We start from the raw sequence: 25,719 nt of genomic DNA, 5'->3' as shown, positions 1-25,719 counted from the left end.
GACCGCTCGGTAAGAGATCACTTCTTCCAAAGCGTGTCCCATTCACTTCGCCCGTAATATTCCAATTAGTTCTTCAAATGAAAAACATTAGACATTCCATATTCTGAAACCAATACTCTTAATGTTATTTGACGTACAATAATTTTGATTATGGTGTGAAACTCACTTTGCAATTGAATAAAAACTACAAGGAGTTAAACAAGAGACCCACGAAGGGTCATAATAGGACCATAAGGGCCAGAAGGGGGTCCACTTGGCCACATTTCTACCGACTGGTGTGCCGTGCCGTGTGGCCTAGAGTGGAAGACCCCAATACCCCACCGGCCCACCCCTCATCAAGTGCGTGCACAACAACTCTTCCTAATTATTTTGGACGCATTAAAATAGTTATATATGTTGCAAGACTTTTTCTAGTTCTTTGGTAAAAAATTTGTCCCCACTGATGCCCAACAAAATGTGTATGCATTAAAATTGATAATAATTGCCTCGTGGGTGTCTCAATGGAACCAAACCAAGTTTAAATATTTTGGGATATTTTTTAGGTCCTGCGATCTAAGCTTTATAATTATCATCTAAATTAAGGTTTTAAAATTCAGGGTTGATCATAGTCGATATCGATCCACTAGATTATATGAATTTACCATTGTTTTGAAAGATAATCAATCCAAACTTCGAAACCACCCCAGCACATTTGAGGGAGATTTTCTTTCAAAGGGCACTTGTCCCTTATAATTCTCATAATTATAAATATATCACTTCTAATATGAGAATAAACATTTCAAGAAAAAGAAAAAAATGTATGGGTTAATCTGTTTGTCACTTTGGCGGTTATAACATAAGTTGTAACCTCTCTTTTATGTCCATCAATAGATAATCATTATTCTTGCCACTTTAAGGATTAACTTGTCATTTCACTTTTAGTGATTTGAATGAAAATTTATAAAAAAATTTGTATTTTATGGGTATTAAGGTAAATCTACCATCATAAAACACAATAAAGGGAGTGTCGGTTACTCACTTTTCGCAGGTGGAGAAGAACTTCCTGTAATTTACACATTAAGATATGTTTCTTAATTATTTGTTTTTTATACCATATGAATGACTTTATTTATAATTTAACTTCAATTTATTTTTAAATTTCAAACACATTCCTAATCTATAACAAATTACATGTGAATCAAATATTAGTTTTGCCTCTCCCAAACATATTGGTTCTTTCACCAATAATTGGAAATCGGATCGCCTAATCGCTTGATTTGAATTGGAATTAGTGGTCATAGATATTGATTTCTGAGCATAGGAAACCATGAAGTAGGAAGAACTACTTTTGTGGATAAAAAAATCAAAACTTCAAAGTAAAATAGTATAAGGATACTGGATATTTTTCAATCACAAACGTAAAAACTTTTGTCAAAAAAAATTTTCATGTGAGGGAACAAGAAAATAAAGTGCTTGAAGCACAAGACAAACAAAAAATTTGACTTCACCATTACATACATAAGAAGTAAAACTAAGGGAAACGGAAGAAAACCAAGGGCACACTTCTTGCTCTAGATGAACTTGCAAATGGTACCAAGATAAAGCTGCATGGACATTCACCTGGATCGGATGTACATGTGAGGATCTAATATATAGAAACAAAACAGACAGATGTCAGATCCTCACATGAGCATCAACTCCTCTCAATTATTGATTCAAGAGTAGGGAGGACGAGGATCTGGGGATACACACTCATGTATTGAGATGTGTGTTTCAGATTCTTCCTGACCATTGGATCACTAATTGTGCTCCAATTAATTGGAGGGGAGCAGAATCCGATTTCCCTACATAAACCCGGGAAATGAGATATGACTCGGTCCGGCGGGTAATTCGGTTGTTAATTTCAAATTCGTGGCGGGGTCACCTGATCAAAGTTCAAAGTTTCCTTAATTTGAACTCTGGAACTTCACAGAGTAAAAAAGACGCGACATGGAAATAAGAAACGAGGTCTCTGTCTAGACTGCAATTTCTCTTCCTCTCCCGCTGTTTCCAAAATGATAATCGAACTTGATAGGATCTTTAGGGCTTTCTATTCGAATCAATCAATTCTATATTCTCAGGAGATGTTCGAGCAGCTGCATTTCGTCGATCTGAAGGAATCTGGAAGCTTTGGATACCCAAAATCAAGGCTGTTGGGGTGAAGATCAGTCGCCCCCTCTTCCACAGTGAAACTATTTCTTCTTCCCTTTCCAATGGCAATGCAAACAATGGTAATGCCGACAAGTACTCTACAAGAACCTTTCGAGAAGCTCCTGCTCGTCGAATCGCTCATGGTTGGATATGATATGTTTACCTTGATCTTTCCAGTTCATCTTTGTCTTTTATTTCAATTTTCATTAGTTTTGGCCAATAGTTCTAGTGAAACTATTTTTTCTTCCCTTGTATGTGGTTTTGTAGCTATTTCCTTCTAATCTGGTTATCCCTCTTGTTCAGGATCGCAAGGCGAACAATTCCTTCACGCGTTGTACGTCGTTAATCTACACCAAGGTCGGTCCCAGAAAATTGTTCCTCAAGAAGGTGAGTTTCGTCGTCTTGAATAGAACAGTTGTGGGCACGCTTTCTGCTTTCGCTAGTATATTGAATATGAATTGTTCTGCAGATTGTGTAGCAGGAACTGAGTTTGGGCAATTATTTGACTTCTAGTTATATAAAGATACAAAATTTGGCCTCCATGCTACTTATATCAAATGCACTAGAATCATTTTTGTTTAACCTTTTTTGAAATAGTGACATAGCAAGCATTGTTGTTCAAGACAGGGTTTTAACTCACATTGTGCCTAGAGCTGCCAGAGATCCAAGGATAACCTTAATCAATGAGAGAATGTGTAGGGTGAACAAGAATGTACCTATAGGTTTCAGTTTTGGGTTGCTATACGCATCTACCACTTACTCTCAGAAACCTTCTGAAAGCATATGAGATTAGCAGTTTAGGAGCCTTGGAAAAATTACCATAGGAAGCAATGACATCCAACCAAAAAGTTGAGAAACTCCTAGAGGAATTAGATTCAATGCAAGGAAAGATCTCATCCTTTATGATGTTTCTTGAGGATGACAATGAATGATTCCAGCATGTATGCGAATGTTTATGATATCACTCCCTATCATTTGACTTCCCTTCCACATACAGTAAGCTCATCTTCCCTTTTTTCCCTAAACTTGCTTTTAAGTGCAGATAATTAAGTCCTGATTTCTGATAGATTCTGCAGACTTGCTCCACAAAATCTAAACAGCACTTGATCAGAATCCTGTGCTGTTCTGATACTTCTAATCTGGTAACTGATACTTCTTCTCTTAGCTGCTCGGTTAACCCTATATAGTGATGCTTTTTTAGCTAAATTCGAATTGCTTCTCTGGTTCTATGTTAGTCTTCATTAAAAAGCCTATAGGTTGTTAAACTGTTGACAGTTGAAACCTCTAAAGAAGCAAAAAGAAAATAAACATTTCTCCACTTTTGACTACTAAAAGAGCTGAATCATGAGTGATTCATCAATGAGTTCAAAACATATACACTGGAACTGGTGCCAGATGGTTGAATTTTGTTTTCTGGTTTCTCTGATCATACATTTCCAAGCTGCAAAAGAAACCAGGATGAGGACTATCTGGCCGCTGCATCTGAGGCAGGGTTCTGACTTCAATACTTTGTTTTTAAGACCAATAATAAAAATTCTGCAAGTAAGTAGAGACCATCTAAATTATCAAGAGTGGCCTGTTAGCTCTTTCATGTATTATGATCATAGTCTTTGACATTGTGTATAGATACTGGGAACCATTTGTTCATAATTTTATTTCAACTTATGCGAGAATAATATTTTTACTTTGTCTATTGTCTTGGACAATAAATAATGCTACTTATATATCTATTGTCTTGGACATTAAGTAATGCTATTTACATGATGGCTGCTATAGACAATTGGTAGCTGGGTTTAGGTTTTGGACTGGAGGACCATTCAGCACTGAATAACAGTTCTCAAAAGTTTGTAAGCTAAGCAAGGGATATGGATAAAATATTGGCATGTTTCAGTGCAGGTTGGCGAATGCGTTGCTTTTTAGCCTTTCAAATATAAGTTGTGTGAATCATTTGCTTCCTAGAAATTCACTGTAATTTTTATTTTGTAAATAAATTCACTCTAAAGTTTTGAACATAAGAACATTTCAAACTGTCTAAACTTCCAATACATATAACTTCTTGACCGGATTGGTGGGGGGGGGGGGTGGGGAAGGAGAAGGTATAATTTGTTTCTTGTTTTAAATTATTATTATTATTTTCTTTTGTTGCCCACTGCATGTAGTGCATGAGGGAGGAGAGGTCCATCATCCATACATAAGTAATTGACTACAGACCATCAAACAATACAATCTAGTAAGAATAGTGACAGTCAGATTCCTGACTTTGCAGCTTCTCCTGGAATTATAGTTGCCTTTAGCCCTAGCCATGACAAGAGCACACGAGCGCAAAACTTCCTGGATTTTCAGAATTTACAACATTGAAGGCCCATGCGCAGTAGTTTTTGCTTTCTCAAATGCAGGCCTTCTGGTTTTGGCATTTTTATGGGACTGCCATTCCACTCGCAACGCAATCTACATGTGGAAAGAAGTCAGAAGATTAATGCGCGGTAAGTTTATGAGACTAGAGGAACTTGATAATTTTTTAGTCAACGTATGTTATCAGGAGATTTAGGACTTACACAGGGAAGGCAAATGAACCTGTACTGCTGCTGCTCTGCGACTGAGTAGAGGTGGAGTAGCTTGATTTTTGTGAATTTGTTCCTGAATCAGCATCATGGGCTTCTGTTCTGATCCCTGGATGTGGGGCCTCAGAATCAAAATAAATGCTCTCTTCATCTTCACCCTATTATTCACCAAAACAAATCACTTTCTTGACTTGATTCTCAAGCATATCTGAATATATGTTGTAAGAAGTATATGGGTGGCAAGTACAATTGTTGGCTGGGTTGTTCAGACTTCCCAGGGACATATGGGGCCCAATTAGCATTTTCAACCTAATCAAGTTGATAAATGGATTGCTTCCGTACAGACCCGTTTTCATCAAGGTACACAATAGGAAAGTATGATTATGATAATGGCACCAAACCTCTTCATCATCATTGAAAGTATAAGACTTTTCATTTGTAAAATCAAAATCAATTCCATCCGTATTTGACATATCTTCATTGTCGTATTTGCTATCTGTATCTGTATCTGTTTCTGTATCTGTTTCTGTATCTTCCCCATAAACAAGCTGTTTGTTTCCAAAACCATTAAGGCATAATCAGAAATAGATGCTTTTTTGGGGACCAGATTATTTTGTAAAACAGTAATGGTTATTTACTAACCTTTCGGTTGAAGACAGCCCTGGATGGTTCGGTCCTATATTTGACATGATGAGCTGATTCTGATTTCTCTTCCTTAACAACTTCGAAGGTACCGTCCTCTTTGAAGCAGAAGACAATGTAGTCTTCCTCTTTGAAGGTTGGGTAGTGCGAACTTTTCTTATTATTTGTCTGTTCAGAATCTTCAGTAGGGATTGAAACAGGGACTAATGTATGTTTTTTGGACTTGCGTTTTGACAGCCTTCCCGGTTTGATCACATAGATTCTGGTCTCATCTTGTTTTGCTTCGGAGAGCCTGGTTTCACTTGGTGCATGAGGTAAGGATGGATGGAATGTATCTGGTTCGTCATCTATGGTCCAAATAAACAAAAATGTAATCCAAATTTATCAAGTTGAAAACTCTGGGTGAGAAGATAACAAATAGACTTTGGAACACCCCCCACCCCCCAAAGCAAAAAAAAAAAAGGCTTAAAATGGCAATGTGATCCTCCTGAATTTATAGTCCAGATGAAATTTGCAGTTACCTGAAGGGAGCTTGCAAGCAAAGAGACATGATGCCCAATCCCCTATTCGCCATCTGATTAGCCTTGCTATTGTCCATGGGGTGCACATTGCGTTTCTTTGCTTCTTTTCCTGTCACAAGCAGATGAGAGAGAGAGAGAGAGAGGGGGGGGGGGGGGGGGGGGGCTGTAGCTGGTGACAACAGAGAATATGAATTGAGTGTGAAAAGAAAATGATAAGGGGTCCTTCGAATTTGAAATGAGAGAGAGAAGAAAGGAGTTACAGGTTTCATAATGACACAAGGTCGGTTTTGTTTCTTAAAAAGGTAATCAGAGGAGAATGAAGGGGGAGTGACAGATAGGTAGACAACAAAACCTCCTAAAGTTTGAAACTTCTTCGCACTACCATTTTGTGTGTTACTGTTAGTGCAATAAGTGAAGAAATAATAGCGTTGAACATCAAATAGCCTTTTACATCTTTCTTTTTCTCTTCCCGATAAAAAGAAAACTGAAAAGCCTTCAAATTCTAAAGATTTACGACTTAAAAAAGGGAACTTCAAATGCACATATTACAAAATGGCTTCAAAAATTTTCCTAATAGAATTCTACTAGTGCATCAATATGGTCACATTGTATCCGATTACTGCATCCATTCCACTGGTTGAATGTGTCTGCGCCGAGCAGTATCCACGTGCAAACCGGAAAATCCCAGTCCCTCCAACAATTGGCATCTCTCTCACTTTCCTCATCACTGGATTCCGGCCAATTACACTAAACGAGCTGCCATTATATTGTCCAGTAGTAAACCCGTACGTTAGTGTCATCAATAGACTGAACTCATCTTTCTGTGATGCCATGGCATAGATCCCTTGTGCACGCCCAATTAGAGTTGAATTTGGATCAGGAGTAACTGTGAGTGGATTATCCATCACAAAAGTTGATCCAAACATAGCTGCAATTGGGTCTGAAGACTCTAAACCTGTGACGTTGGCGGATCGACTAGCCACCCGAACAGCGGTTGGATTAGATCCGCCAACAACATCATGCATGTAGAACTGGATGTTGGTGACATTTTGCTTTTGGGCTTCACTGGTGCTCGAGGACACAACAACTGGAAAGACAAGAAACAGAAACAACATAGCCATGTCTGAGATTTTCCTGAACCTGGAGGCTCTCTGCTTACCTCTCTAGGTGTTTGATCCATTTATAATGTTCCAACTAAACAAAAGTCCTGGGTTGTTGGAGATTTTTTCTATAGTAGTTTCCCATCACTGCCTCAATGAACCAGAGGTCATTGATCAAGGTGAAGCTTGAAGAAAAGGTGCCAGCTGGCATGTTTCCAATGGTAGAAAATTAACCCACCAGCATCGTTAGGTAGAGATGTGGTGTGATTAGTTGACAAACAAGGGGACGTTTATGAATATGGAGACATCTAGGAAAGCTTGAGCCTGCAAACTGCCTCTTCTACAAATATGATCATGGAGGTACCAAAAGGTACCAAAAGGCACACAAGTCAGTAGACCAACCGTCACATGGCAATGCGTCCTGAAATATAAGTTTAGAAAGTCTTTCACATGCTTATGTGTTCCAACTTCTGAAGTTCCAAAGGAGAATAGTTTGAGCAAATACCCTACCCTGCCATGTTTAAGTTCCATTGTTAGGTCACCAATTTAGAATCAGTTAAGTTCTATCTAGGCAATCTGATTAGTGTTCCATCCCATCCATAATATTTGTCACTAGTTCTAATGTCAACAATTTCACCTTATTGGATAAACTAAAATAGCAAAACTCTACACTCTACAGTGAGAGATGGTCAAGTCTCAATTCTACCATGTTGTGTTTAGTAAAGGCTTTTGTCAGTGATTTTTTCCATAGTCAAATTCTTCCTTTTAAGTAAATATCTTTCACATTTACCCATTTCAACTGGATTAGGCAGCTCTCTGAATTTATGGAAGCAACAAAGGAGCAAAGAAAGCATGCAAGTTCTACTGCAAAGAAGAAAGTCTTAAGCGCTAGCTAATCGCAGACCAAAGAAGCAACGCTGAGCTAACGCACACATTACTGAGGCGCATTAGTACGACCATCTTCTTCTTGGTCAAGGATTGAACAGATTCTCAATCACTAGTTGATCTACCTCTGGAACTAGAGAGCAAGGCGTGGCCATTGGCATTTTTTCCTGTTTCTCCTTGAAATCTCTATTAGAACAAGGACCAAGTTTTCCTTATCCATGTATTCCCATTCACCGTGGGACATTGGGACAGTATAATAGATAGGAGGGGAGACAAGAGTGGGGAGCAAAGGGATCACATCTGAACCATCCCATCATTCACCCACCAGCTTAAGAAAACTTTCTCCTTAATACAATGATATGCTTGTGTTTAATTGTGAAACAATAAGTATGATTATAAAAAAATATATAAGGATGACTATGTGGCTGTCTAGCAAAGGATCCAAAGACCTCAAAGAGAGAAGGTTCAGTTGCTGTCTGGAAAAGCCACAGGAGAAGCTCCATATGGTAGTTCCAAGGGGTGTGTTGACCAATTTTTTTACATTTTAATTTAAGTTGCTTTTGCTTTGCATAAAAAATGCAAGAAACGAAACGGATGGAAAAAACACACCATATAAATCTGAAAAATCTCATTTTTAAGGAACAAAACTTTCTCATGTGCGGAATGACAGCTACAAAACCACTGCCAAATTACAATGGCAACAATCAAAAACAAATTCAAAGGCATGTACCGAAACTTATCCTATGGTTCTCTTCCTATGATCATCTCTAAATGTCAAAACTCTTAAGTCATCCTTTGTGCCGCTTCCTTGGCTATGAGTCTCTCCTTTGCTCTGGTCTTGGCCAAAGACTTGGAACCCATGATGCCACCACCCCACTTCTTGCGGTGCTCGTCGAATTTATCATTGAAGTTTGCCTGTAATGATCAAATACCATAAAATTCAAGTTTCAAGAGAAACATAAGTAACGGTAGCTTAACCAATTGTTAGTAAGCCTCAGTCTTAATTACCTTTATTGCTTCCACAATCCTGCTGAACTCCAACTTATCTTCGTTTTTCACAGATGTCAAACACAAAGCTGTAGCAGTCTTTTTGTGCACAATCTGTTCAAAAATAAGAAAAGGTCCAAAATTAAATTCTTAATCTGTTGAGAGAACAAAATAGTCATCCTTTAAACAGAGCAGGGAATGCAAAATAACAAACCGCTCCAAGACGAGCCTTCCCCTTCACAATTGCATATGGGATCTCCATTTTCCGGCACAAAGCAGGCAGCCACACGACAAGCTCAATGGGATCAACATCATGAGCAATAACCACCAACTGAGCCTTGTTCTGCAAGGATTAAAAAAAATTGTAACCTAGGACCATAGCACTAACATGAAAAATTCAAATAGAAGCACCCAAAAAAATAAAAAAAAATGTTCACACATCAAATAACTTACCCATCTACACAAAGATTGGCAGGCAATGGGCACCCATTTACCTGCCAGCCTTAGCTACCCCTTTGAAGGGTTAGTGTTAAAGATTCTTTTGCCCTATAAACAAATGGGGAAGGCAAGCTAAGCAATTCTTACCCTACCTGTCTAACCTTTTACCTGCCCATCTAGGGCATTGATGCATTTCATTCCTTTTTTTTTTTTTTGGGTGAAATAGGGCATTGATGTAATTTCAATACATTATTTATATACTACTGGCTATGTGATGGGTTTCTGGAAGCCTAAGATTACTAGGTTCAGAAATCCAATGAAACCAGAATTGCAGTGACAGGTTTAGAAACCAGAATTCAAGGGAATTATAATAACAGATAATCCAAGGTTCTAGTCTAATCCATAAGCGGAGGGTCAACTACATGGAGAACAGTGGTTTCCCAAAATCAAGTTCAAATCTGTTAATCTGAAGTTATAATTTAATCCTACAGGGGGGTTGGATTCTAGAAACAAGAACAGAAACTAGTATATTCAGGATATTTCACACAACAATAATTATGAACTGATTTGATGGATAAACAGTAGCTTGAAACTAACAGCAAACAGAAATCAGATCTGAAAGAGCAGCCATGAAACTGAAGAATTCAGAAAATCCCAGTGAGAGAAGAATTACTGGAAATCAGTGTAAAATTGGATTCTTTTAGTTCAAAACAGTAGCTTAACTTTAGAATAGAAACCAGAAGCTTAATTTCATATCAGATTTCAATTCCAGTGATTAAAAAATTTGAGTTACAAGGAATTTCTTATTGGAATAGGAATTCAAGAAGCTTGAAGAAAAACTGGGTTGAACATATTCAAACTCAAAAAAGGAAAGGCTTAAACCAATCATGAACTGATATGGTAACATAAACTAACCCAAATAGGGAGTATAATTAAACTAATGAAAAATCCTGCATTCCTACCCCCTTCCTTCCAGTGGTAAGGGTAAGGCCATTACAGACCCCACCCTACCCCATTGCCATCCCTAATACCATCCTAAATATGACCATTCTTTCAATGAACTTTTTTACAGAATTCTGGCCAGAACCCAAGGGGTGTTTACACGGAACAAGTTTTAAAACATCATTGGTTACGATGTGCTAAATACCTGTTCAATGAGGTAAGTAATGTGATTAAGACCATATTTGACAACAATTGGCTTTTTTGACTCTACGGTCTTCCCCTCAGCTTCAGCTTGTGCCCTTTTAAGAAGCCTTTCCTTCTTAGCAGCCTTATCCTCTGGTCTATACTTGAGCAGCATCTTAAACATGTTTGTAGCTGCACATTAAAATATCAATGCCAGCAACCTCAATATTAGTTATTTTAAGAAACTTTTTTTAATGGATTAATGACAACTTACCAAGGTTCTTGTCAAGTGTTTTTGTGAATTGGTTTACTGCAGGTGGAACCTTCAAACGTTGCTTCAGAATCCTCCGTTGTCTCTGAATGCGAACAACCTTTGGCCATTTGACAAATCTATGCAAATCCCTTTTTGGTGGTAAAGCTCCCCCAATCCCAAACTGCTTTGGTCGCTTCTCAAACAAAGGATTAACAACCTTTTCCTGCAAAACATTAAGCACGCTACTCTCATTACAAATCAAGTTGGAAGGGTCAATATGTTTCTCAGAAGAGACCACATTGCACTCATTGCAAACTTAATCAACCGACACAAATTAATTCAGTAAAATCATATACAAAATTAAATCTTAGTTATTATCGCAATTTGGGGGAAAAAACCTCTCTACCCCAGTGCCGAATGTTTTAAATATCAAAATAATACCAAAACATTAACAGTTTGACAGAGAATATGGTAAAGAATTATAATGCGATTCCTTGGTTACAATTAAATACATAAAATTACATTCTTTGGCTATCACACATAAAAGTCTCAAGTCTTCTCAGAGAATGACTGAATGCTCTGAAACAAATATTTTGTTCCACGTGTTGAATACCAAAGCCTTGGTAAGAAAAGGCTAGGTTATGCAGTCCATGACTCTTATTTAACAAGTCAACAAAAATATCAGACATGACTTGATTATGTTATCGAAGATACTATAATGATTAACTGAGCCAGTACTATTTCTAAATTTGATTATACACTATGAAATGCCGAGTCCTCCATGTCAAAGGGCATTCCTGTTTTTCGCAATTCCATTACAAAAAATATATAAAGGATGCAACAACTTACAGGCTTCTTCTTGGCTGCTACTGGGGCCTTTACACCTCTTTTGGGGGCCTGTAGGAACAAATACACAAAATAATGGATAGTGAACAATCTTCCAAATGCAATAAATTTAAGAGTGCCACCAGTTATTCTGTCAACATAAATACTCCATGATAACATTACTACACATGAATTTACATATAAAAATGTGAGGAATCATATTACCACCTATTTAGAGGCACCAGTTTTTTATGTCAACATAAACTGCACCACTGCCAGCATGTTAAAACCTCAATGTTTAATTACTAAAACACCAGGTATCTCCAAATGTCAACAAACCATCCCATACTCTTCCATGTCGTCAAATTCAAAGTAACGACAGTGCCTACTAGGAATCATCGTTACAACCTCAAAGGCAAATTCAGAAATCTACAGCTAGGGAGATCCTTTCAATATGTGTATTGTATACATGACTATCATTAGAAAAAAAAAAACTGCTGAAATAACAAATGGCATCACTTGGTATGGTTCTATTCTAGTCATGCGGGGTCACTCAGTACCAAGTAAACAACTAGGCTAGGGAGAAACCCTAGACTTTACAATTAACCATACTAGAGAAGGCAATGTCATAGAACATGCAAACACAAGGGAAGAGAGTTGGTGAACACGACTTAAATTGGGTAGCTAGATATATTGCTTTAGCCATAGAAATAACCGTATCTATGGCGACCCAAGACTTTGGAGGGGGGCTGGATGTCAAGGAGCCTAGACGCCTAGGCCGCATACCGCAAGAGCTTGGCTCAGACCCTTGAAACTTATGCACTACTTGTATCACAGTAATATCAACAGCGTCTCAAGCATCAACCAAAAACAGCAATACAATAATTTACACACCTCACCAGTAAGTCTTTAACTTGAAGGAAGAAGTAAGATTTGGTGTATCGAACAATACCATATACCAAACTATCTCTAATCGTTCAGATCAATATGCAATTTTGCATTGTGGGTTTACTAAGGAGTTCCGAAATTTAGACATAAACTGCAATACATTGATTCCTACATAACGATACGTCGTGGGTGAAAGAAAAATTGAAACAAATTGAACTAAAACACAAGCTAGAGAGTGAGAAACCTCTTCGCTTATGTTCTAAATGAAACATCCTTGATTTCAGAACTAGTGAGTGGTTCGGAAATCCAGACTCGTGAAAGTAGAACGAGAGCGAAGAATAAGAAATTGAAAGGAGCAAAAATAAAAATCAATGTAGTAAAGTTCCAATAGCAGAGCAGCACAAACAGCGGAAGAACAGATACGAATGGAGAAAACAACAGCACAGGAATAATGCACAGAATCGAAGGTTGTGAATAAGCTCCGCTTACCATTTCTCCGTAGCGAAGGAACAGATCAGAATCACCAACCTCTGCAGCGGCCGCTAGAAGGGAAAGAGGAGTGCCTTTCTTTTTAGGGTTTTAAGTACGTTTTGGACGGAGTGGTCCTCAACCCTAATTTAATATGCAAAGGACATATCAGTCATTTTAAAAGATAAAAGAAAAAGCTAAAATTACAAAATTACCTTAAATTGAGTTTCATATTACCAAATTACCTAGCCAATTCTTTGTTTTACCAAATTATTAATTACCTACAAGAAATATGTGGGTATTACAAAACTACCAAGACAATGCTTTTTCTTTCCTCTAATATTAATTTTTTTTTTCAAAAAGAATAATATATATATATATGTTTTTTTCTTACAGTCTTGCCCCTGAACTTCTCTCTCTCTCTTCTATTAATGGTGGAGCTATGGCGCTAGACCTCTAGTTAGGGGTGTCAATTCCTAAACCGAACCGGTAAAACCGGCCGGACCGAACCGATAACAATCCGGACCGAATCGAACCGAAGCCTTATTGGTTCGGTTCGGTTTCGAGTATTGTAACCCCAAAGCCAAACCGAACCGCACCGAAAACCGGATGAACCCGAAACCAAACCGAAACCGGCTCAAAGCCCTGACCGAAACCGAAACCAAACCGGTAAGAAACCGAAACACTCCAAAATTCATTAAAAAAATCAAAATTTGAATAGTTTTGTATACATTTGTATGAAAAATCGAATCCAAACTAGACCAAAAACCAAAACCAACCCGGTTACAAATCGATTTAAGAAACCGAAGTTCAACAATTTATCATTTGGTTGTTTCCTAATGGCTCCATACCGGTTTAAAAAACCGATCCAAACCGAAATGAACCTAATAAATCCAAACCGGTACCAACTCGAACCCAAACCGCACCGAAGCCGACACCGGACCGAAACCGATAAATCCTTAATGGTTCGGTTTCGGTCACTTCCAAACTCACATCGAAACCGGTGGAACCGGACCGAAACCGCACCAACCCGGACCGTTGACACCCCTACCTCTAGTGGTTGGCATCCATGGCAGTACCATTAAAGAAGAAAAATTGGAAGAATAAGGTGAAAAATTGGACCGGATTCATACCAATCCCTAATCCTCGGGTTGAAATCGTCTGCAATTCCGATCTCGTACAATTCCATGCAATACCACCTTCAGGCGGTGACACGTGTATTGATACCAATACAATGACCCATATATGATACAACTAATAAAACATTAAATCAGTGAAAATGTATTTAAATCATATCTGGGTCATTATATTGGTATCAATACACGTGTCACCGCCTGAAGGTGGTATTGCACGGAATTGTACGAGATCGGAATTGCAAACGATTTTTTTCCCTAATCCTCATAGTCGATCGATCGATCGATCGATCGAGAGAGAGAGATATTGTAGCTACAAACAGATTGGAAAAAAAAACACTTGTATAAAAAACAGAACCCTGTGCATTTGATCATTGAATCATATATTCATATGTTATTCAATGAACGTGAAAGCATCTTCAATGCATGGGTAGGGAGTAGCACAGTTTTTTCACACACTTGTGTTTGGGAAAAGGGTGATGCAAGGTGGTCGATCTTTTTCAATAAATAAAAAGAATAAAATATTAGATTATATAGTGTCTATTCTTGAAATCTTCTCAATGAGTCTCTCTTTCACTTGGTCTTTAGGATCAAAAAAATTGAGCAATGGTAAACTAGTAAAAAAAAAAAAAAAAAAAAAAAAAAAAAAAAAAAAAAAAAAAAAAGCTTATTTGATACATAAAGCTATCACTTGTGCAATGTTGAGGGTGAGAATTACGCAACCTTACTTTAACCATCACGTCGTAAGATTCGTATCTTATCGGTAGACTAAGCACACCCCTTGATTGATAGTAACATGTCATTTTTTTCTCTTCTATATTTATTTCTTGGGCTTTCGTTTTCTATCGAATAGAGTACGATGATCATTGCACGCTCCTGTGACTCTATTTCTATGACAAAAATTAAAAAATAAATTTACCTAAAAAAAAAAAATTTGTAAAATTGAATTTGAGGAACCAGTTTAAGAGAAAAAATATATATATATGAACCTCCATCATACAGTCTCTACAAACAGGCAAGAGCCAGTACCAAAAAAACAGGTGACGATAGATATGCTTTGCTGAATTGTCATGGCGTTGGAATCCAACCACTGTTACACTCAGTGTCCACCTAATTCCTTCGGCACTTTCCCAGGAGAGGTTACACAGGGGAAGGTTATGGCCTAAGCTTTAAATGAATTGCCCATCTCCTTTGAAGTAGTGGACTCTCCACTCTCCACTGTTCGAAGTTTATGGCTCAAGCTTTAATGAATGGCCCTTCTCTTCTGCAAGTAGTGGAGTATCCACTGCGTAATTTTAACACTTAAGCTTTTTTTGAATGACCCATGCCCATCTATTCCATTCTGATATTTAATAAAGCGTAAATTCCCAGAAACAAAACCCTCCAAAGCCTCCTCCACACTATAAATCCCGCTACTCATACGTCTAAGGAGCACAGGGAGAGAGAGATGGGGTGGGCACTCGCACTACATGGGGGCGCCGGCGACATCCCCTTATCGCTGCCACCAGAACGCAGAGAGCCACGGGAGGCCGCCCTTCGGCATTGTCTCCAAGTTGGTGTTGCAGCTCTCAAGGCCAAACGATCTCCCTTGGATGTTGTTGAGCTTGTGGTAACCTTACTTTATACATAGCCATTTCATTCAGCTCATCCTTACTTCTGTCTACTTGTGCTTGTGTTTCTTCTCTAAGCATTCTTCAGTATTTGGACCATCACATTAACTTACTTTTCAGTTTTCGATCTATGTAACTCTATTTCCACTCCCTCTTACTTGCGACATTTGGGTCTTCGAGATGCTACTTTTTGAAATAAATTGGTTTCTTTTACACCCAGATGATCCGATTCTTTCAATTTTGTTCTCCATTGTATGGGAAATGATGTTCTCGAACTGTTGATTTTAAAGATTAGTGTTCTCTTTCCTTTCATTGGGTTATGCTCCATCTATTGCTGGTCATCAACATTTTTGGCTTGTCTTCATGAAGTACTCGTTTTATGGGTTTGATTTGAGCTACATGCCTCATTATGTATTCTTTGTCCATGCCGGGATAATATGCTTGTTCTCGTTTTGTACTTCAGATGCTTATGTCATGTTTGTTACTTTGTTTGTGTGGGGTTTAAACTTGGTGATGATCGAGATTTTGACCAATATCATCACTATTGTTTTACCAAATTACCTTTGTGCATCGATTGGCATAACTCTATTTGCTTCATGTAATCTTCTTGTGATTCCGTACACTGTTGATTTTATTCAACTCATTTCCTCCTCTCCTCCGGGAGATTCAGGAATAGTTGACGCAGGACTTATCATTTAAACTTTTATCTTGTGATGAGTGGAAAGTTACTTGTTGTTTCTCCTTGAATTGGTTTTTGTGCATGTTTAGATTCTCAAAATTGATGTTTGGTTCAGTTTTAGTGGTAGTGTCATAAGAAAAGGAGACGCTATTACAATGTTTCTTTGTTGCGCAGGTTCGTGAATTAGAAAACAACCCACACTTCAATGCAGGCCGAGGGTCTGTTTTAACTACCAAAGGCACAGTGGAAATGGAGGCTTGCATAATGGATGATACAAAGAGGTGTGGGGCTGTTTCTGGTCTTTCCACTGTCGTGAATGCGATCTCTCTTGCTCGACTTGTGATGGAGAAAACTCCCCATATTTATCTGGCATTTGATGGAGCAGAGGCATTTGCAAAAGAGCAGGTTGGTAAAATTGTGTCTCTCATTTTCCAGCTTCTGCCTACATTATATGCAATAAATTAAACATCCTATAATGAACTGCTTTAAATATCTCTTAATCCCTTATACTGGACCTCCTAACTGAACCTTTATGTTAACATTCTCTTCACTCCATTAACTTTAAAGCTTATGAGCCCGTTCTTTCTGTACCTAGGACAGATTGACTAAACCTTTTAAGTCCAGTTTTTTCTCTATCTGTATTGAGGTGCCCCCCTGTTTGTCCCCATTTGTTTTTGATGTAAGATGACCAGAAGACAAAGGAATAATGAAAAATATTTACTTACCTACTTTATTTTACATATTTTTGGGGCATGATTGAGGACTGCCATTGTAAAACTTTTCCAGTCCTTTTCTTATTTGCTTTATGTGGAGCAAGCTCTGTAATTAGATATTATATGTTCTATTTTTTCTTTTTATACTTTCATCTATTTTATGTTGAGAAGAAGGGGGACTTCCCTATTTTTTGCTTTCCTTATCACTTGAATAAAAGTATAAACTATAAACTGTTGAGGCTAGCCTTGACATATTGATTGATTAAATTCTGTTTATCTTCATGTATTTTCTTGTTGTTTCTTTCTCTCTTTTTCACCTTCTTTATATTTCTAATCAGATCCTCTGTTGGGTGTGATAAATTTGGAAGAAAAGAGCTTTTGTCAAGAAAAGGTGTTCTCTAGTGTTTCATGGGTGCTTTCGCATAGAAAATTGTTACTATGAGAATAACTCTTTCAAAATCCAAATATGTTTTCTGTAGAAAGTGAGTATCGATTTCGTTGACAACCAAGTGTGAAGTTGATTTTCTAAAACTAAAAGCGCATCCCAATCAACCAAGCCCGAAGTTGATGCTCAAAATCCAAATATGGCTACTGTAGCAGCAATACTACAGTGTCACTGTTGATGCTCCTCCGTTTTAGATTCAATGCTCGACTGCCAGCATCTAATGGCAGTGATTGGGAACAACAATGTCCTGCAGCAGTAGTTCCTCCTTGTTGCTTATTTTCTGTTATTTATTTTAATTTTATTATTGTTTCCCCTCTTTTACAACAGGAGAAAAAGAAGCATATAGTGGAGGTGAATGTGGCATCAAATGCTGGCAGCCACTCTCCCCTGCTGTTTTTCTGCTTCAGAATTATTTTTAGCGAGCGTCAAATGGAGCCTATATTTTTCTATAAAGTTTTTAAAATTTTGTTTTTCTTGGCAAAAAGTCTAGTGCACAGCTGTGCATGGTGCACGGTTCGCACAAGACCTTAGATGGGGACAATAGCACCATTGAAATGACAAATGCACCCCCTATTTGAAAATTTGTGGATGAGGGCAGGGTGCCATGCATGGATCCCCAGCCCATTTTTTTTTAAATGGTTTTTATTAAAATGAGATCTGAATGTCAAGTGTTCCAAACAAATTCTTGTCAGTCATTGATTTCCGATCTGTATGGTCTATGGTCATATTCTCCCTAAAAGACTGGAGTCTCTATATCAAAGTTTTTGTTAGTGGGAAGCACAAATGCATGCAAAGGTCTTAGCCCCTCATCAAGGTCTCTTATTTATTCCACCATTTGTCTAATATTAATATTCCTTTTCCCCTTTCAGATTTTATTTCAAGGGGTTGACAAGTTTAAACTGTAGCCATTTTCTGTACTTCAACTTTCTTGTAACTTTCATTGTCTTCTTCTTACTATTGAGTTTGTATCTGTTCCTAGCCTTGTTCCTTTTCTTTGATTAGTTTGATGCAAGACACAGTTTACAAAGGCAAACTTGCACATTATAGCCATGCACTTCATGTCTGAATAGGTTTTTGCGAATTTGAAATCGGTCATAGGAATAAGACTGCCTACGCGCTAATAATAAAAAACGACCTGAATCATGTCGCCCCCTATGGTTCATGTTGAGATAATACAAGGGAAAAAAAGAAAGAAAAATCCTATTTTTCTACTTATTTTCATTCCTGTTATGTCACTTCATTCGCTTGGCTACATTTGTAGACAACATTATATTATTTCTTTCTACTTGGTTCCTCCCATCTTTTTCAGTGGATTGAAATTGATATCCTAGGTAGCGGGGTTAACAAATATATTGGAGGACCTTCTCTGAATGGGTCATCTTACTCTTTTTTTGTAATCCATATCTTTCTTTTTTGTAAAATGAACTGAAATTCAATATTCTGGATAATTATTGTTTGTTCCATATCTATTACTTTGTTTTTGTTAAATTTCCCTGTTTGACTGCAACATTAATTTGTGTAGGGTGTTGAAACTGTTGATTCAAGCAATTTCATTACTCCAGAAAATATCGAAAGGTTAAAACAGGCAAAAGAAGCAAACAGAGTGCAGGTATTCTTAACTTTGTTCAAAGCTCATAAAGTGATCTTTTTTGCAGCCCAGAACATTTAGGTTTTGCAGAAAATGATCTAAGCTTATTGTATGTTGCTTCCATGATTACGTTCTCAATTTCTTCTGGTTCTTGTACCAACTAGCTTGTTGCCATAGTCTACTTTCTTGGAGAGTTAAGAAAATAAGGATTTTTAGAGTGATGAGATTCAGGAGTTCATGTTTTCTGACTCCCTGGATGCTTTTTTTTTTTTTTTTTTTTTTTTTTTGGTAAAACGGGACTCATTCATTGAGTAGATGTTTTTTAGACTACCACTGGTCATCTGATCATGCCTACTTTGTCCAAATGATCCTCATAAGTGCTTCTGTGGCTGGGATCGTCAATGTGCCTTAATACAAGTAGGGGAGAAAGAACCCTGTCAGTCTGATGTTGCCTATGCCAGACACAGGCGGGCGTGAAAAGACCATGCTGCCCCCCCCATGTGCTGAAGATGCCCCCGTGCACCATCCCATTTGCCCTGCAACGCTGATGTTGCCTACACTAGACAGGCAGTGTTCTTTCTCCCTACAAGTAGTTAACTCTTCCTTTCTCAGCATGCTTGGTATACATATACAAAGCATCGAAGCAACCCCATTTGCATTTATAAAACACTTGACTGCATGCAAATTGGGACTTAAAACATTCAAATACTTTTGTTTCTGCAGATAGATTACACACAGCCCATTCAAAAGGAACCCACTGCTGATGGTGATAGCCAAATTGGAACTGTTGGATGTGTGGCAGTTGATGGCAAAGGAAACTTAGCCACTGCAACTTCCACTGGTGGATTGGTTAACAAGATGGTGGGGAGGATTGGAGACACCCCTGTCATAGGAGCAGGAACATATGCCAACAGTTACTGTGCAGTGTCTGCAACAGGCAAAGGTGAATCAATTATCCGAGCTACTGTTGCCCGGGACGTAGCTGCACTTATGGAGTATAAGGGACTTTCCCTGAAGGAAGCTGCTGCTTATGTTATAGAGGAATGTGCTCCCAAAGGCACTTGTGGCCTGGTTGCAGTGTCTGCTACAGGAGAAGTCACCATGCCATTTAACACAACAGGCATGTTTAGAGCTGCTGCTACAGAAGATGGGTATTGTGAAATCGCAATTTGGCCGCCTTCTGCATGAAATTGAGTGATTCTAAGATGCTACATTCAGGTAGTTGTCCTCAATTAGCATGGCAAACAGAGACCATAATTGAAAATTGTAGTATTTGCAGGAAAATGGTTGGTTATTTGTACTCATAATACATCAGTTCCAGAATTGAGTCATGGATGATGGAATGGTCAGCATCTGGAGTGAGAGATAGACAGAGAAATACTTATTGACAGCCTTTGGTGAAAACAAATTTGGCTTCCCAAACGGAATCAATCTCAACAATAGCGATCCAATCTGATTTTTAAAACCATGATCCTCTCTGCCTCCTATTGACTAATCATATGGTGTGCTCCTCATTGGTAGTTTCCCGTGATGCCACTGGAGGCTCAGTGCGCATCCAACACTGGGAGGACTTGGGATGCATGCCTATATCCTCCTAGCCATTGGATGTGGGTTGTTCAGTGGCACTGGAGAGGGTCCGAAAGGGAGGATTAAAAGAGGGGAAAGATAAAAGACTGAATGGGGGTACCCATTCCTAGTTGGCTGGAACTATCAAGACCAATCCTGAACTTTTGTTCACCTTGGGCCTCAGGCTTGGGCTCAAGCTTAAAGTAACTTTTGGAAATTTTCAAAAATTCCCACAGGAATGGTGCAAGGGCTATGGGAGAGCTTTAAAGCCTTTTCCCTTGGAATAAAACGTGAGCAGCAATAGCAATAAGCAGCATATAACAAAAGAAAATAAATAAATAAAGGAGAGAAAATGTTACTATCATAGTCCTGTCGAGATAAATTTTCCTTGATGCAGTAATTCCGGCTGTTGGATAGATAATGGACGATCTGAATAGATCAGAGGTCAAATTTCAAACTCAAGTTCAATCACATATTTCCTATGTACTGTAATTTGACCACTATAATGCAGTCTCCTATAGTCTTAGGTTTTCAAAGCTCTCTTTTGCCACTTAAGAAACTCTATTGGCTCTAACTTGATATACATGCGAACAAAGGACCGATGAATCTACTTGTTGGCAAGGTTCGTTAGACCCGCATCAGAAATGCCATGTGGCAAGTATTTGGACTCACCATATAAGCTTATGTAGTTGAGCAAATCTCTCTCTCTCTCTCTCTCTCTCTCTCTCTCTCACACACACACACACACACAGCCAGCAGACTAAGAGCATTGACATTGAGATGTCTATATTCTTGCTCCCTTGAAATTACAGGATGAGTGAAAACCAAAAAAAAGGACGATCCCAGCTGGGTCTCCATCCAAGTCATGTATCATATCCATCGTAGCCTCACTTCTCAATGAAAGAACTTGTACTTGCCTCCCCTGGACTTTTCGGTCCCCAACCCATCCACCTTTCTCAACTAAATTGGAAAGAAAACAACAGCTTCGAAAAGAATTTTTTTAAAAGACCTTTGAAAAGAACAGTAGCCAAAGGGGCAAGCAACCTCATTATGGAATAATGACAAAAGGAGAATGACAACCATAGAAAAATGAAAAATATTGTGAGGAATTTATACAATAAAAAAAAAAAAAAAAGCTATCCATGATCCTACGCTAGGGATCAAAAACTAGGAATCAAGATCTAAAGTGAATCCTTTACCAAAAAAAAAAATCTAAATTGACTCTACCACCACCAACCACTCTCTTTTTTTAAGGGTAGGTGGCAGCACTATGAAGGTGTTGCCAAGTTTAGCAAAAAAAGTTATAGCTAATATCTGTCACTTGGCTATAGGTTTTTCGTTCATAAATAAGATTCTGTCATTTCTTATCTACTTATATAATTTAAACCCTGATCCAAATTATGTATAGTAAAAAAGAAACAAGTTAAGTTTCCTATAAAAAAAAAAAAACCAAAAAAGATAAAAGATATACTTAAAAATAAAAACCAATATTATGGGCCATCCAAAATATTAGTTGGTCATATGATTGATTGAATATTAGATAGGCATATAATTGAATTTTTGCGGGTAATATGATAGTGTGGTTAATTCATGAGAGACCTTATCTATCCATAAGGTTAAAAACCACCACATTATCAACCATGTTTGTAAAACAATTGGAGCATATTTTTAAACATTTAACCTATCCATGTCACATTCTTGCTATTTTATATACCTCAATTTATTTTGTTTTTATTTTGTTTTGGGTTAGTGAGAAGCTTTTAGGTCCATCTAACCAATCTCAACAAACAAATCTTTTTAATATAAAAGAGGATCTACCGACCATCTTGTCATGGTTTGCTAACGAAGCAATCTACTTTATCTTCCTTCATCATTCAATGTTTGAAAGTTAGTTCCCCATAGCATTGATAAAGGTGGAAGTGATGGAGAGAGCTTGAGCTAAAACTAAGAAGATTTGAATTTTCATTTTCAAACTTGCCTTTCTTTTTTGTTAACAAACTCTTTAAACATATCTAGTTTTACCGTTCAAGCTTTAGGGTAAACCTCAATTACCTGTAGTCTCACCCATCCCGTGTAATATATTAACTAAGAAAAGATTCGAATTTGAACCAGTGGAGCTACAGATGGGGTGTCCCAACTTACCTTTCTTACCATTTTTTGTTTTCAATTTCCATATAATTTTTATCCATTTTAGCTCATTTGTCATTTTCTTGCACTACGTTGTACTCATTCCCAATTTCTTTGAATTGTGATTAAGAAGGAGCAAACGAAGAAAGCAAAATGATCTTAATGACAATTATTGGTGGGTGACGTGTGTCGATGTAGAATTTTTGTCAATCAACTTTTAAGATTGCTTTGTCGTCATTGAATGTATGAATGTTAAAAAGAAGCACAACTAAGGATCATAAAGAATACCTAAACAAAGACTTGACCAAGATTCATCAAAGAATAAAACATATCAGAAAATATCCAATGTGAAAGTGCAATGATATTATATACAAATTATCAATGGGTTTGATAGCTTTATGGTGAAAATGCTTTCAACTCATCATCGCTCGAGTCTGTTAGTTGTGGTTCGAGTTTTAGCATGTCCACTATAGCCCATTGGTTCTATGAAAGTTTCGCTTGTCGTACGGGGGCTTTGTTATGGGGGCTATGATCGAAAAGAAGTAAACCCCAAACCATATAAACCAACTTACAAAGCAAAGGAATCTAAGATCATATCAACACACATCAATTCTATTTTGAAATCGATATAGAATCAACCTCTCATATGACTGATATGAAATCATAACAGAATTCGAGTCATATACGTCTTTCTCACTGACCAGTCTCACTAACTTTGTTAAGTTTGTCTCGAATTCTTGACCCGTTTCGAAATCTTTTGGTGGCAACAATATTTTGGTGGTAACCCGAATGGAAAGTTTTATGAGATCTATATAATATATTATTGTCATTTTGAAAACATCATTGTATTTTGGAGGTTTAGCGAGCTAGGTTTTTGGACGAGTTTTCTTACCACTGTTTGAGTATAATCTCTCTTCTGCATAGTGAAACATCTTCTTCTTCACCCGAGGACGTAGCACACCACATTGGTGTGTGAATCTTATTAAATCCCCTGTATCATGCAAATCTTTTGTCTATTTATTTTTATATTTCTTGGTGTTTGATCTAATAAACTTCAGTGGTCTTCCTGTTCACGTTCTATATCTAATCGAGTTGTCTTGCATAAATTAATAGTTTTATAGATTCTGAATTAGGAAATCTTCCAATCTTAAAACACTAAAGTTGGTCAAAGTTTATTTGTTCTTACTTGTAAGATATCCTTATGGGTTAGGAGTAAAGAATTCTAAATTGCTGAAAAACAATCTATTAATCCAGCAACTAGGTTTGTCCTCTACCGCAACTCATGCTTCTCCATCCCACGACCCACTCGTTCCTGTCTCTAATTAGATCTTGTCTCAACCATGCATTCCAAAGAGTTGAACGGATCAGAATCAAATTAGATCCTAAAATCCACCAGAAGTGGAAGTCACAATTTTTTATTGTTCTTAGTAAATAAAATAAATCATCGTACCCGAGAAAATAAATTTTAGTATATATAAAGAAAGGATTACAAGAGTTAAACATGGGATTTTATATGATTTTGATAAAATAATTTCTGTCCATTATTAGGATTGTAAGTTTTATTGTGATTGAAGTTGATGAAATGTTTTTCTATCTTTATAGTATGCATAAATTTTTTCTACATTACTGGTTGAACAAGATGGTCCTGATGTGATCTATCCCTTTCCGCCATATCTCTTCTCCTATTATACGGTGATGATAAATATATTTATCGTGGTCTTTTTAATATATTATATTTTTCTTTTAAGGATAATAAATTACTGATATTTTATATATGTATTTGAAGACTATATAAAATAATAATAATTCTTAAAAATAACATAATGATAAGTTATTCTTAAATTAGGTGAAAAAGTGAAAATCGTTCATATGTTTGTCTAAAACTAAAGATGCCAATCTAACTGTTGTCATGTGTACAGATCAAACTCATCCACCACGTAAACCCAATTTTTGAAAGAAATATCTTGGGACACCTTGTCACCCTCTCTCTCTCTCTCTCTCTCTCTTGGTATTAATAAAAGAGAAAAAGAAGAGAGTGAAAGGTACGGATGCGAAAGCCATGGTCAAACAAAATTTGTGGGAATAAAACGTCTTTCAAATCCGGATCTCTCTGATTCTGTACTTCTCTCTCCAGCTCTGCAACGTCCTCAAAGGATTGCAGAAACAAACATAAAGCCTACTCTCTCTCTCTCTCTCTTACAGCACCCCCCCCCCACTTGCATCCACTTGCACCACAGTCAGCCCACGCTTCTTCCTCTGACTCTGCTCCCCATCCTCTTCTTTCTCTTTCCCCATTATAATTAATTCCCTTTAATTATAATAGCAGAGAATTGACAGAAGTGAACGTGTTTGCTGCTCACTCTCCGTGGCCCCACGATCGCGATCCCCCGCCTCATCAACATCAGGCCTTTTAGTCAAAAAGTCTTCTGACCCGCAAATCAACGCAACCTTACACCCTTGGAAACTCGAAACGACTTTCCTCCCCAACATCTTCTACGGCGGCTTCACCTTCCTCAGTTCCCGCCACCAGACCTAACTAAAATCCCTACTCCCTACTCAACAATACTTTTGAGTTTTGACCATTCAGCCGACGTTATACGTGAGGGTTTGGATTTTTGTGATCACATCGATCTCAGCACACTTGTGAAGGAAAAAGGGATTTTCTCTCTCGCTATAGTAAATACACCGCAGGGTTGGAACTTGGAACACTTTAATGTGTGTTAACCACTCAAGCATGGACACGTCGGAATGTGATGGTTAAACGGAGGCGGCTTAACTGGCTAAGGCTAACCCATCCTTATCAGATGCGACACTGAGCGGACGAAAGTCACGGGATTTATCGTATTATATAAAGCCAAAGTTTTCGATTAATTAATTAATTAAAGCTAATTAATGCGACTTATAATGTCAAACACAAAAATATGGCATGATCGCATGTGGGGGATCTTGGATTTTGTTTTTGTTCTTTGTTTTTTGTTTTGTTTTTTTTTTTTTTT

At 37.6% G+C, this 25,719-nt stretch overlaps 4 protein-coding genes and 1 long non-coding RNA gene across 7 annotated transcripts; 2 read left to right on the top strand and 3 right to left on the bottom strand.

Annotated features, from left to right (window-relative positions):
• The first annotated feature begins 1,881 nt into the window (after positions 1–1,881).
• Positions 1,882–5,742, top strand: LOC122091102. 3 transcript variants are annotated; one of them, XR_006143816.1, is made up of 6 exons: positions 1,882–2,312; positions 2,473–2,556; positions 3,212–3,311; positions 4,436–4,652; positions 5,390–5,508; positions 5,610–5,742. It is a non-coding gene; the product is annotated as an uncharacterized LOC122091102 (long non-coding RNA). The 3 variants fall into 3 exon arrangements; XR_006143815.1 differs by having other exon boundaries at positions 4,436–5,508; XR_006143817.1 differs by lacking the exon at positions 3,212–3,311 and having other exon boundaries at positions 4,436–5,508.
• On the bottom strand, positions 4,264–5,981 carry LOC122091101 (protein BREAKING OF ASYMMETRY IN THE STOMATAL LINEAGE). Its single transcript, XM_042660928.1, has 5 exons — positions 5,894–5,981; positions 5,373–5,719; positions 5,132–5,278; positions 4,725–4,888; positions 4,264–4,617 (listed from the first exon to the last, which is right to left on the bottom strand). The coding sequence occupies exons 1-5, from the start codon at positions 5,979–5,981 to the stop codon at positions 4,509–4,511; spliced, it is 855 nt and encodes a 284-aa protein (XP_042516862.1). The 3' UTR covers positions 4,264–4,508.
• Positions 5,982–6,251: 270 nt separating this feature from the next.
• On the bottom strand, positions 6,252–7,366 carry LOC122091100 (dirigent protein 23-like). Its single transcript, XM_042660926.1, has one exon. The coding sequence runs from the start codon at positions 7,012–7,014 to the stop codon at positions 6,478–6,480; it is 537 nt and encodes a 178-aa protein (XP_042516860.1). The 5' UTR covers positions 7,015–7,366; the 3' UTR covers positions 6,252–6,477.
• Positions 7,367–8,491: 1,125 nt separating this feature from the next.
• Positions 8,492–13,006, bottom strand: LOC122090712 (60S ribosomal protein L7a-2-like). Its single transcript, XM_042660394.1, has 7 exons — positions 12,884–13,006; positions 11,531–11,578; positions 10,703–10,904; positions 10,451–10,620; positions 9,080–9,208; positions 8,887–8,979; positions 8,492–8,793 (listed from the first exon to the last, which is right to left on the bottom strand). The coding sequence occupies exons 1-7, from the start codon at positions 12,884–12,886 to the stop codon at positions 8,662–8,664; spliced, it is 777 nt and encodes a 258-aa protein (XP_042516328.1). The 5' UTR covers positions 12,887–13,006; the 3' UTR covers positions 8,492–8,661.
• Positions 13,007–15,008: 2,002 nt separating this feature from the next.
• LOC122090663 (isoaspartyl peptidase/L-asparaginase 1) lies at positions 15,009–20,452 on the top strand. Its single transcript, XM_042660313.1, has 4 exons — positions 15,009–15,604; positions 16,459–16,689; positions 18,965–19,051; positions 19,754–20,452. The coding sequence occupies exons 1-4, from the start codon at positions 15,443–15,445 to the stop codon at positions 20,216–20,218; spliced, it is 945 nt and encodes a 314-aa protein (XP_042516247.1). The 5' UTR covers positions 15,009–15,442; the 3' UTR covers positions 20,219–20,452.
• Positions 20,453–25,719: the final 5,267 nt, after the last annotated feature.

The sequence above is a fragment of the Macadamia integrifolia genome, chromosome 10 (assembly GCF_013358625.1).
Source record: "Macadamia integrifolia cultivar HAES 741 chromosome 10, SCU_Mint_v3, whole genome shotgun sequence".
In the NCBI taxonomy this organism is placed as follows: Eukaryota; Viridiplantae; Streptophyta; class Magnoliopsida; order Proteales; family Proteaceae; genus Macadamia; species Macadamia integrifolia.
Note: the sequence above shows the minus strand (reverse complement) of the source record. Positions and strands in the feature narration are given on the sequence as shown.